This window comes from Cervus elaphus, chromosome 4 (assembly GCF_910594005.1).
Source record: "Cervus elaphus chromosome 4, mCerEla1.1, whole genome shotgun sequence".
Taxonomy (NCBI): Eukaryota; Metazoa; Chordata; class Mammalia; order Artiodactyla; family Cervidae; genus Cervus; species Cervus elaphus.
The window spans coordinates 19,969,361-19,981,829 of NC_057818.1; the positions used below are offsets into that span (position 1 = coordinate 19,969,361).

Here is a 12,469-nt window from a genome sequence, read left to right on the forward strand (position 1 = left end):
TGGGCTCAGAGAGATATAGTTTAATAGGTTCAGGGTTGCAGTATGGGATGATGAAAAAGTCCTGGGGATGGATGTTAGTGATAGCTGCTTACACAGCAATGTGAATGTACTTACTGCCACTGAACTATACATTTTAAAACGGTTGAAATGGTAAGTTTTATACTTTATATGCACACACACACAAATATATGTAGAGGGATGTCTAGTTTCTGTCCATTTGCCCCTGTTCTTTCCTTTGTGCCATTAGTAATCATCCTTATTGATTTTTTTATTTATCATTCTATTCTTCTTTTTCAGAAAACATAAGCAAAATATGTATGTATTTGTATTTCACCCTTTTTTTTAAAAGGAGTGCTTCTGCACCTTGCTTTTCTCTCATTAATCATCATAGTATGCTAACATGTTTCTCCTTTCTTTTTTACAGCTAGATAGCCCTGCCTTGGGTACATATTCTGTATTTATTCACCATGTTTGCATTGATGGATTTTTTTAGTTCTTTCCAGTCTTTTGCTATTACAAATAGAACTGCAATGAGTAGCATTTTTACTGAAGTTCTGCTGTGTTTTTGCCATTATGTCTTTGTGGCCGATTTCTAGAGGTGGGCCTGTGACTCAGAGAACAGATATATCAGTAGCTCTGCTCTAGGCATTGCTCTCGTCCCCCTTGGAAGTCTGAGCCATTTCAAATCTCCACCAGCTTTGTTTGAGAGTGCCTGTATTGTCACACCCTCACCAGAAGAATATGTTGTCAAAATGTTGGATTTTTGCTGGTTTGTTGGGTGATAAATTGTATCTCAATTTTAATCTGCATTTCTTTCATTATGAGGAGGTTGGAGATCGTTTCATGTCTTTTAAGGGCTTTTGCATTCTTTTTCTGTGACTTTCCTTGTCTTTTGCCAGCTTTGCTCCTGAGCTGGTGGTCTTTTTCCTTTGTATTAAAGGGTAGATCCCAGGGTTTCTCCCCTAGTTTACTGAGGCAGAAGCTCTGGAGAGGGGCCCAACAGTGTCTGTGTTTTAACAAGTTCTCCAGGTGATGGTCGTACACACAGATGTTTGAGAATCACAGATCTAAACCATGCTCACTCCCTCCTTTCTGAAATCCTCCAGTTTTGAGCAACATGTCACTAGACCACACCACCTACCTCTCAGTTACAGTCACCCACCATCCCCAGGGGCCACTCATTCCTTGAAGATTCCTGTTGTCGGACCCTGTTGTTTGCTGCTGGTCCCGCCATGATTCTGGGTGATTTCAGAATCCACGTGGATACTCTTCCCAGGAACCTGGCTTTATAGTTCTTGGGCCTCCTTTCCTCCTATGGGCTGTCTGCCATCCTTCCTTCCTTAGTCATTGCATGGCCACGCCTCTGGCTATCCGGTGCTATCCAGACTTGGCCTTCTTTCAGAGTCTTAACGGGAAGTCGCTCATGTTTTACTATTAAATATAGTATATGATGTTGGCCTCTAATATATATCTTTTAAGTTTTATTCTTTTAATTTTATTCCAGGAACAAAACTTTTGACCTTCAGTTTCTATGAAATGGAAAGTGACATTTGCACTCTTGTGAAACCTGCATCCATGTGTGTGTGCAAATCAGCTTAAGGCACTTCCCTGGCAGTCCAGTGGTTAAAACTCCATGCTTCTAATGCAGGGATGCAGGGGGCATGGGTTCGATTCCTGGTCGAGGAACAAAGATCCCACATGCCACATGCTGCATGGTGCAGCCAACAATAAAGTCAAATCAGCTTAAAATAAAAATTATTACTATGTGGTGGAAGCACTGTATAATTGAATGCGCTTTACAGTCTTTAATAACTTGCCATAGCACACAAATCTCAAGAGTCAGGTCTTACCTCGTGTAGATTCAGCCCATTTTTATTAAAGCTGCATGATCCTGTTTACATTTTCAAAATGTTTTGTTTTGTGACCAGTGTTGAAAAGAAGTTAGAATCTCTTTGCTCTGTGTACATCTGAATGAAAATCTTCACATGAGACAAACAGGAGCTGAAGGCTCTTTTACAGGCTGCCGGCTATGATAGAGTAAGCGGTGACAGTGACGTGAGCAGGCCTCATCCTAGTTCAGAATTAGTTGTTTTTAGGAGTGTTTAGAATATGTAATAACCTGCGCACCCAGAGTTTGTGTCACTTGTAGAACTGTGCCACCAGTACAAGAGACTCTCGCCAATCCCAAGGCCCGTGCTGTTGGAATTGGCCGAGTTTAACACGCTAAATGCTCTCTCCTTCTCTTTCAACAGTGCATGACTCCCGATCAGCTGATGACTCTGTGCACCGCCGGTGTCCACAGTAGTAATGTGGGGGTGAGAGTGAACGTGGTTAGTATTTTGGGAATCACAGGCAGCGTCCTAGCCAAAGAAGATGGCACGCTTGACACCCTCAAGGTAAAACACTGTGCTTCCAGCCTGAACTATTAAATCACTAAAAATGGGAGAAGAGTGACTTTAAAATCACTCCTGTGGATTTTAAAATCTCCTGTGGATTTCATGAGACGAAATCATATCAAGAAGTTGTTTATTAAGATATAAAGTATACCCTTTGGCCTGGTCTTACTCCATGAGTCAGACTGAAGAGTCGAGTTGCATTTTGCCGTTTATCTTTATTCCGGAGATGTTTTTCAAAAGTAAATTTGCCTTTAGTGGAAGGCCAAGGTTCAAAGTTGTTCAAGTTGACCCTGCTTTGACTGTTGCGTAAAATGTGTGCACATTATATTCTCCTCCGGATGAAGAGCAGTCCAAACAGTTTTCCCAGCACACCAGGCTGAAGTGCAGTCTGCACCTGGCCACCCAGTTCATCCCAAGACCACTCCATAAATTTTAAGCAGCGACTCTGGTAGTGCCCACACACAAGGAACTCACTCAGCACGTTTGCTTCCAGCACTTGATCTAAGCAAGTTGCTCAGCAACTGCACGGCCAGAGGTACAGCCTAGTAACTAAAGGGACAGTAATAGTCAAGTTACCCTTCTTTGTGCTAACAGTAATTGCCGAAGTGTGGATTACTGGTAGTGGGTAATAAACTGGTTATTACAGATTATTTCCTTTTTCTATATAATTTATTTATTTATTTTTGGCTGTAGTGGGTCTTCTTTGCTGTGCAGGCTTTTTCTCTAGTTGCGGTGCACAGACTTCTCTTGTGGACCACAGGCTTTCAGGCTCCTGGGCTTCAGTAGTTGCAGTGTACAGGCTCAATAGTTGTGCATGGGCTTAGTTGCCCCAGGGCATGTGGGATCTTCCCAGATCGGGGATCGAACCCTCGTCTCCTGTGCTGGCAGGCAGATTCTTTACCGCTGAGCCCCCAGGGAAGCCCCTAAAGTACTTCTTAACTTGCTAAGAGCTTAACAGTGTGACTGCTATTTTTTAGAAGCCTGTTTGAAAAAGATGATATGTGCACATCCAAACCATTTGAAAGTGAGAGTTGCTCAGTTGTGTCCAATTCTTCATGACGCCCATGGACTGTATAGTCCAGGGCATTTTCCAGGCCAGGATACTGGAGTGGGTAGCCTTTTCCTTCTCCAGCGGATCTTCCTAACCCAGGGTTCGAACCCAGGTCTCCCGCATTGCAGGCGGATTCTGTACCAGTTGAGCTACCAGGGAAGCTAAGGCACATCACTTCTACAGTGCCAGTCCCCTCTTTCCACTCCAGAGAGGCAGCCCCTGTTCCCCATTCCTTCTGTGTCACTCCAGAGATTCTAATACATAGACCCTGAGTGAGAGAGCACGGCTGTATCGTTCTGCACAGGTACACATGTGCCAGTGAGCACGTGGAGGTGTAGTCACTTCCCACCCCTTGAGACTGTAAAGTCCAAGGCCCACTTTAGAGGAACAGCAAGTTTTTCTCAGGCATAACGTAAGATTTCCAAAATGTTTTTATTTAGTCACATTTTCAAGCATGAAGAAAAGTAGACAGTGCAGTGAATTTTGTATAGCCATCAAGCGTATTTAACAGTTATGAGTTTTCTATCATATGTACTTAAAGTAGTTCCTCTGCTGAATGTGTTAAATTAATGGCATCCTGGCATTGTGTCCTTATTGTTCAGTATGCGCATCTTAAAAATAAAGACAGTTTTTTTGTATAGCCACCATTATTATGCCATACACAATTATTTCTTAATATGTCTACTACTTGGTCCATATTCAGATTCTTCCAGTTGTTCCCAAGATAACTGTTTACAGATTGTCTGTTTAAAGCAGGATCTAAGTCAGGTCTCCGTGTTGTGCTTGGTTTGGGGTCTTCTAAGTCTCTCTTCATGGAGAGCTTTGCCCCGTCTAGTACCTCCCACACCACCTCTTTCTCCCTCAGCTTCTGGGTCAGTTGGCTCCTAGTGTTCGGCCCTGTGGATTTGTCCTGTTACCTCCTTGTGGCGTTAAGTTTGTTCCTTTATCTTCTGAATTTCCTGCAGAGTGGAACTTAGATCTAAAGGCTGGGTTAGATCCAGGTGAACTTTTTCAGTAAGACTACTTCATAGGTGATGCTGTACATTTCATGTTTATAATAGGATATTAAATTGATTTATTTATATTTTTGGCTGTGCTTGGTCTTCGTTGGTGCATGTGGGCTTTCTCTAGTTGCAGTGAGTGGGCGCAGATCTTCATTTCGGTGCGCAGGCTTCTCATGGCAGGGGCTTCTCTTGGTGCACAGCGCGGGCTTGGGCACACGGGCTTCAGTAGCTGTGACTCTCGGATCTAGAGTGCAGACTCCGTGGTTCTGGCGCAGGGCCCTAACTGCTTCCCTGCGTGTTGGACCTTCCCAAACCAGGAACTGAACCTGTGTCCTCTGCTTTGGCAGGCGGATTCTCAACCACTGTACCACCAGAGAAGTCCCAGTGGGATATTAAATTTAGATACTCTCCTAGAGGTTTTCTTGACCACTTAAATTTAGATGAGAAAATGGAGGTCCAGAGTGAGTAGCAAGGGCCCAGAGTCACCCTGCTGCTTACAGTGGAGCTGCATTTCAGACAGCATTTGCACTCTCTCACCATGATAACAGGTGTGCACATTGCCCTTAAAGATGTAAGTGGTGAAGCAAAACAACCAAAATAAACTAACTTAACTCTTGACTGGTTCTTCACAGATTGGGAATAGTTTGTTCCTTAGCTAGCTAATGATAAAAAAATGAGTGGATGTTAAAAATCATCACAGTGAAGCAAAATGAGATTATATGTTCTTTATTTTTTTAATTGAGTGTTTCTCATATAATTTAAAAAGCAGGAGGTTTCTTGTTACTGATAATATTTATATGCATTTGACACCATGGGAAAAGCCTTCTTGATGGAGATAGATAGAAGGGAAAATTTAATAATTTCCAGTATTAGTCTTTCATATGTCATTTATGGATCTTAATTCACTTTATTTACTAATATAAACTAAGGTTTTGAATTTATCTTGCTTACATTATACTTAGTATTTTTGTAAATATGTTAAGTCTTTAGTCTTTTAAAAGTGTTAACTTTTCCCTAGCATTTGTATGTAAAACTATGCGTGAATTGTTGTCACATTTAGAGTTGGTGTTTATTTTGAAAACTGACTTAGAATATTGGACAATCCTTTGCTGTATTTTGTTTTCTCCAGACTATCGGGTACTTTCTGCTTGAGGTTGCCACCAAAGACCCCTGTCTTGTGGTAGCGGGGGAGGCCTTGGACGCCCTCTTTGACGTTTTTGCAGATGGTAAAGAAGCTGAAATGGCCTCAGTTCAAATTAAATTGTTATCTACTCTGAAAGAATTCCAGCCAGTCTTCAAAATGAAGGTATGTAACATTTTATTTGGCTTCCCTGGTTGCTCAGTGGTAAAGAGTCCACCTGCCAACGCAGGAGACGTGGGAAGATCCCCTGGAGAAGGAAATGGCAACCCACTCTAGTATTCTTGCCTGGGAAATCCCATGGACAGAGGAGCCTGGCAGGCTTCAGTCTGTGGGGTTGCAAAAGAGTCAGACACGACTTAGTAACTAAACAACAAGTGGCTTATTTAGAAATGGTGAAGTCTCAGCATTCTGTGGGACAAGGGTGAGTGTGGTTCCCTGCTTGCAATCTTGGTGATTCACATAGCACTTCATCCCCGGTTCTGTGTAAATGCTTGTCGGCTGAGTCAGGGCGACTGAGCCCTTTCTGTTGAATCACTGTGACTTGAGCCCAAATGGTGTGAACAAGTTCCTCTCTGCAGAGGTTTAGCGATGTTAACAGTACTTATGTGTAAGCCCTGCAGTCCGGCCTGCAAAGCACTTTCAGAGACAGTGTTAAATTTATTTTATATCATGTAATGTGTTGTAGGCCGACTTCATTTATTTCCCTTTGGTCCTCTGAAAAAAATAAGGCAAACAAACTCTAAGCCAGTCTATAATGGAGAATGTAGCTACCTTCATTTGCCTTTTTATCGATCAATTGATTGATTCATCAGAGGCATCAAAGTTAACTTTGAGTCAAAAAGATAATTTAAAAAAACTGTTTTGGTGGTTGGGGGAAAGCAATGAAAAATTTTAAAAACAGCCTTTGATCACATATTTACAAATTTAAGTTGACCAACTTTCCTCTTATCTAAATCTATATATTTCATTTTGAGAAATAAAAATATTTGTGTTTTATGACTTTACATTTTGAATTAAACTTTTGCCTTAAATCTCTGTTAGGAAAGTAGAGGTTTTAATGGAAAATTAGCCTACTTTTGTTGCTTTCCAGTGTCTATTTCTTTTCTCTAACAAGCGTCAAAGGCAGAATTCAATTCCCATAGGCAGAACTCTGTGACAGGTTTTTAGGTAAAATGATTGTATGTCTAGAAATGTAAAATTTTGAATTTTTTTTAAGGTGTTAAAAATAGTTTTCTTTTCCAGAAGAAAAAAAAAATAGCCACACATGCCATGCACATTCTCACAGGTATATCAGTGTTCATTTAGGAACATTAACAACTGGTTTGTTTTATAACATTTTCATGTTTTGACATCTTACATTTAAAAATATAGTAATATAGTGGTTGACATTGAGTTAAGCTTCACTAGTAGGTGACTTTAGCCTTGAGGGGGAAAAATTAGTTTGCTCTTAATTTTGCTTTGTTTAAGCCTCCAGTTTTGTTTGTTTGGGTTTTGTTTTGTTTTGAGATATAATTGACATTACAACATAGTTTTAGGTGTGCAACATAATGATTGGATATGTATATATATTGCAAAATGACTACCACAATAAATTTAGTTAACATGCATCACCACACATAGTGATAAATTTATTTTCTTGTAAAGAAAACTTTTAAGATCTACTTTCTTAGTAACTTTCAAATATATAATACAATGTTGTTAACTGTAATCACCTTGCATTACACCCTCAGGACTTACTTCACTTACACAGTTGATCCTTGAATGACACTGTGCAGATCTACCTAAATAACCTAAATACATGAATTTTCTTCTGTGGTAAATACTACAGTCCTATAGGATCTTCAGTTGGTTGGACCTTGGCCAACAGTGAATTTGTACTTGGATTTTCAACAAGGGGATAGGGCGTTGGCACCCCCTAACCCCTACAGTGTTCAGGGGTCATCTGGAACTGAAAGTGTGTACCTTTTGACCGCCTGCACCCATTTCACCCTCCCCACACCCTGGGGGGTTTATTTTTTGTTTTGGGGTGTTTTTTTTTCTTTGTCTGTTTGTTTTGGCTGCTCGGTGTCTTAGTTGGGGCACACTGGATCTTCTGTCTTCGCTGTGGCATGCAGGATCTTTAGTTGGCAGCAGGTGGGATCTAGTTCCCTGACCAGGGATCAAACCTGGGCCCCCTGCATTGGGAGCATGGAGTCTTAGCCACTGGACCTCCAAGGACATTCCCTTGGTATTTATTTTTTAAGCAGTGAGAAGTTTTATTCCCACCTGTTCCCAGCCTGCCTTGTGGGTAACCAAACTGAATGGTGTTTCTCTGCACAAAGACAAACGTACGTTAGTATTTTTCCCCTTTATTATCCAACAGATAGCATAATAGATTCACAGCCTTGTACTTTATGCGCTTTTACTTCACACTGTCTCCTAGAGACATTTCTAAGCCAGTACATGGAGGGTGTGGTGTCCACATTGTTCTTAAAGGTCACAGGCCCTCTAAACTTCTGAAAAAGGAGGCTGAAGGGAAAAGAGAAAATATCTCCTTTCCCTGAAGCCCCTGGGAAAGCAGATGTGGTTAAGAGTCATCAGACTCTGCAGAAGCAAATGCTTAGAGAGCAGTTATGTAAACTGTGAACTAGTAGAATAACCCTTCATCTCTGGAAAGTCCATTGTTCTGATTGATTTGCATACATAGTATGCATTGCAGTGATAGTGCTATTTAACCGAGTGTTTTTCTTTTCTCAAAGCTATAAAGCCCTGATGAAGTGTCTTTGTTAGCCAGAATGGCAGCATGCAGTTTTTTATATGACTGTCTTTTGAAAATGAAACCACAGTTGCATTAAAGGCTGTTTGGTTTATATTTAGCCCCAAATTGCATTTAAACACAGCACAATGCATTTTACTAAAAAACTTCTCTAGAGCAGACATCCTCAAAAGTGCCCTGTATCAGCAGTGCCAGCATCACTTGGTAACTTGTTGTAAATGCAAATTCTCAGGCCCAACTCCAGACCTATCAAAAATCAGAAACTATGTGGACTGGCCTTGTTGTTGCTTGGTCGCTTAGTCATGTCCAACTCTTTGTGACCCCGTGGACTGCAGCATGCCAGGCTTCACTGTCCTTCACTATCTCCTTGAGTTTGCCTAAATTAATGTCCATTAAATTGGTGATGCCATCCAACCATCTCATCCGCTGTTGTCCCCTTCTCCTCCTGCCCTCTCTTTCCCAGCATCAGGGTCTTTTACAATGAGTTGGCTGTTTGCATCAGGTGGCCAAAGTATTGGAGCTTTGGCAATCTGTTTTTTAAATAAGGCTTCCAAATGGGCTTGTCTGGTAGCTCAGCTAGTAAAGAATCTGACTGCAATGCAGGAGATCCCAGTTTGATTCCTGGGTTGGGACTATCCCCTAGAGAAGGGTTAGGCTACCCACCCCAGTATTTTTGGGCTTCCCTGGTAGCTCAGCTGGTAAAGAATCCACCTGCAATGCGGGAGACCTGGGTTCGATCTCTGGGATGTGAAGATCCCCTGGAGAACGGAATGGGTACCCACTCCAGTATTCTGGCCTGTATAGTCCATGGGAGCACAAAGAGTTGGACACGACTGAGCAGCTTTCACTTTGACATTTCCAAATGCTAAAATTTGAGAACTACTGCTTAAGATTAGTGGACAAGGCAATGGCACCCCACTCCAGTACTCTTGCCTGGAAAATCCCATGGATGGAGGAGCCTGGTAGGCTGCAGTCCATGGGGTCACTAAGAGTCAGACACGACTGAGTGACTTCACTTTCACTTTTCACTTTCATGCATTGGAGAAGGAAATGGCAACCCACTCCAGTGTTTTTGCCTGGAGAATCCCAGGGACGGGGGAGCCTGGTGGGCTGCCGTCTGTGGGGTCGCACAGAGTCGGACACGACTGAAGCGACTTAGCAGCAGCAGCAGCAGCTCAAGATTAGAGGTGGGGGTTAGTTCATATACCATAATACTCATTCTTTTCAAAGTCTACAATTCAGTTTTTCTTGTAAGTATCATTAAAAAGGTGCACAGGATTTCCCTGGTGGGCCAGTGGTTAAGAATCCTCCTGCCAGGGCGGGGAACATGGGTTCAATCCCTGGTCGGGGAAGATCCCACATCCCGAGCGGCAACCAAGCCCGTGCACCACAGCTACTGAATCCCCTCATCGGAGTTACTGAAGCCTGTGGACCCTAGAGCCCGTGCTCTGCAAAAGGAGAAGCCTCCACAACGGGAAGACCATGCCCCGCACCTAGAGAGTAGCCCCTGCTCGCTGCAGCTAGAGAAAGCCTGCGCACATCAATGAGGACTCAGCACAGCCAGAAATAAATAAAAAATAAATAAAAGTTGCATGATCTAATTTATCTTTATTACAGCTCATATACTGTGTTCCATCACCTTGGAAGTGAAAATGTTCCACCAATTGCTGGCAACTGTTTGTTCTAAAAATAAATACACCCCAAATTAAATGCTTTCTTATTTAAAGGAGTTAGTGGTAGATACCAAATCTTATATGATATTTTTTTGGCAGATACGAAAAGAAGGGAGAACTAAATACAGTCCAGATCAGCTGTGTGTTCTTGACAACGTGAAGATGAATTTGAGAAGATTTGTCGCTTATCAAGAAATAGTTGAGAAAAGACTTACTACTTGAACCATTGAAAGAGACCAGTCCTCACCCCAAAGTTTTCAACAGTGAAGAATACTAGAGGGTTTCCCTTCAGGGTGTTTTTTCTGAAAGTCATTTTTTTTTTTTAATGACTTGGTGTTCTGTGTATTAATTTGAAGTTGATAAAAACTCCAGGACATGTCAGAAACTCTTTTTAAGCTCTGGGATCTGTGTGGCATTTCTAGTGCTCTCACGTTTCCAGCATGTTTTAATCACTGGAAACCCAAAGGTTGGAAACACAGTGAATCTCAGGTGCTTCTTTGTGAGCAGTGTAGACACTGCCAAACAATCATGTTCCCTTGAATTTTGCAGAAGAAAATCCAGAGCATAACTTGGATGCTCTTTTAAGCCAATATCATTTTATAATAACTAAATATTTAACTGAAATGTGAAAACATGCTTTATAACTTTTTGGTATGAGATCAATTATGCCTACCTTTCATGACAAGGGGAATGAGTTGGATTCATATTCCACTATTTAGTAGACTATACTCCTCGCTAGTGAGGCCATCATCACCCTCTGTACAAAAGGATCTGATCCGTAACATCACTCCTTATTTAATTTGAAATGCAATCAAAATTGGGAGAATATGTTTTTTAATAAATAATTTTTAAATTGAAAGCTTTGTGTCATGCAAAATCTTTTTTAAAACACCAGATAACCCTATTCCTGGGTGTCTGCTTGCTCATGGATCTTGCTTTGAATATATGTGTGCTATTAAAAACAGGATTTATAAAGGGAGGTGGGATGAAGTGGGAGATTAGGATTGACATATATCCACTATGGATAGTATGCATAAAGTAACTCATGAGCGCCTACTGCATGGCAAGAGAAACTACTCGGTGCTCTGTGGTGACCTAAACAGGAAGGAAATCCCAAAAAAGGGATAAATGTAAACATACAGCTGGTTCACTTTGCTGCACAGTGGAAACTAACAGCAGCAAAGCAACTACTCCGGTAAAAATTAATTTTTAAAAAAAGACATCTTAATTCCGAGAATCTCCAGCGTCGTTACCAGTGTTCTTGAAGAAGCAGGTGGCGGGTGGATCAAAGGGAGGGAGTTTCAGCCACGGCCCCTCTCCCAGGTCCGCTGTCTGTCCACTTGCCTGACCAGAGGAGCTGGAGATTTGAAAATTTCCCTACTGTAGCTCTCAGTTGATCTGTTAAAAGGCCCAATACCCAGCATTGGACTTTAGTTAATTAACATCCATCACCTTACGTAGTTAAACATTTTTTTCACCTTGTGGTAAGACTCTTTAGGATCTGCTTTCTCAGCAGCTTTCAACTGTACAATACGATATTAACTGTAGTCAGTATGCAGTACGTTACATGCCCAATAATTTATAATTGGGAGTTGGTACTTTTGACTACCTTCACCCATTTTGCTTGCCCTCCAGCACCCAACCCAAGCCCCCTGCCTCAAGGCAACTGACAATCTATTCTCTCTTCTCTATGAGTTTTGTTGTTTGGTTGTTAGGTTCCACACATAAGCGAGATCAAACAGTATTTGTTTTTCTGTGATTTATTTCACTTAGCATAATATCCTCAAAGTATATCCTTGCTGTCACCAATGGCAGGATGTCTGTCTTGTTTATGGTTGAATAATATCCCATTGTGTATACACTACATTTTCTCTATCCATACATCCACTGATGGACATTAAGTTTGTTTCCCTGTCTTGGCTGCTATGAATAAGGCTGCAATAAGCATGCAGTGCAGCTATCTGTTTCCTACAGTGATTTTGTTTCCTTCAGCTCTATACCCAGAGTTGGAATTTCTGGATCATGTGATGGTTTTATTTTTAATTTTCTGAGGAACCTCCCTACTGTGTTCAGTGGTACCTACACCAATTTACTTTCCCACCAATACTGCACAAAGATTCCCTTTTTCCACATCTTCACCAGCACTTAGCTCTTATAATTTTGAAAATCATTCTAGCAGGTGTAAGGCTCATTGTGGTTTTGAGAGACAAATTCTTTCAGTTAAGAAAAGTCTCAGAGTTCTCCCTGCATCAAATATTTATAGCATGTATTCATTTTCAAAGAGAATAAAATTTCCAATTTTGTCATCTTTCCCACACTTTCTAACCCATAAACATTATGTGAAATATCTAGCACAGGGCCTAGTTCATAGTAGGCTCTCGATAAATAAATTTGTCAAATAAATGTTAGTGATTTTCTGTCTTATTAAGCAAGCTTGTTGCAGTTGTTC

The 12,469-nt window shown here is 41.3% G+C and overlaps 1 protein-coding gene across 1 annotated transcript in view; it reads left to right on the forward strand.

The window, feature by feature from the left end:
* HEATR3 (HEAT repeat containing 3) overlaps window positions 1–10,879 on the forward strand; it is a 36,531-nt gene extending 25,652 nt beyond the window's left edge. Inside the window, exons 13-15 of the mRNA XM_043898410.1 lie at window positions 2,253–2,396; window positions 5,581–5,757; window positions 10,120–10,879. Coding sequence (XP_043754345.1) covers window positions 2,253–2,396; window positions 5,581–5,757; window positions 10,120–10,242 — 444 coding nt within the window. The 3' untranslated portion in view covers window positions 10,243–10,879. The remainder of the gene's footprint in view (window positions 1–2,252; window positions 2,397–5,580; window positions 5,758–10,119) is intronic.
* Window positions 10,880–12,469: the final 1,590 nt, after the last annotated feature.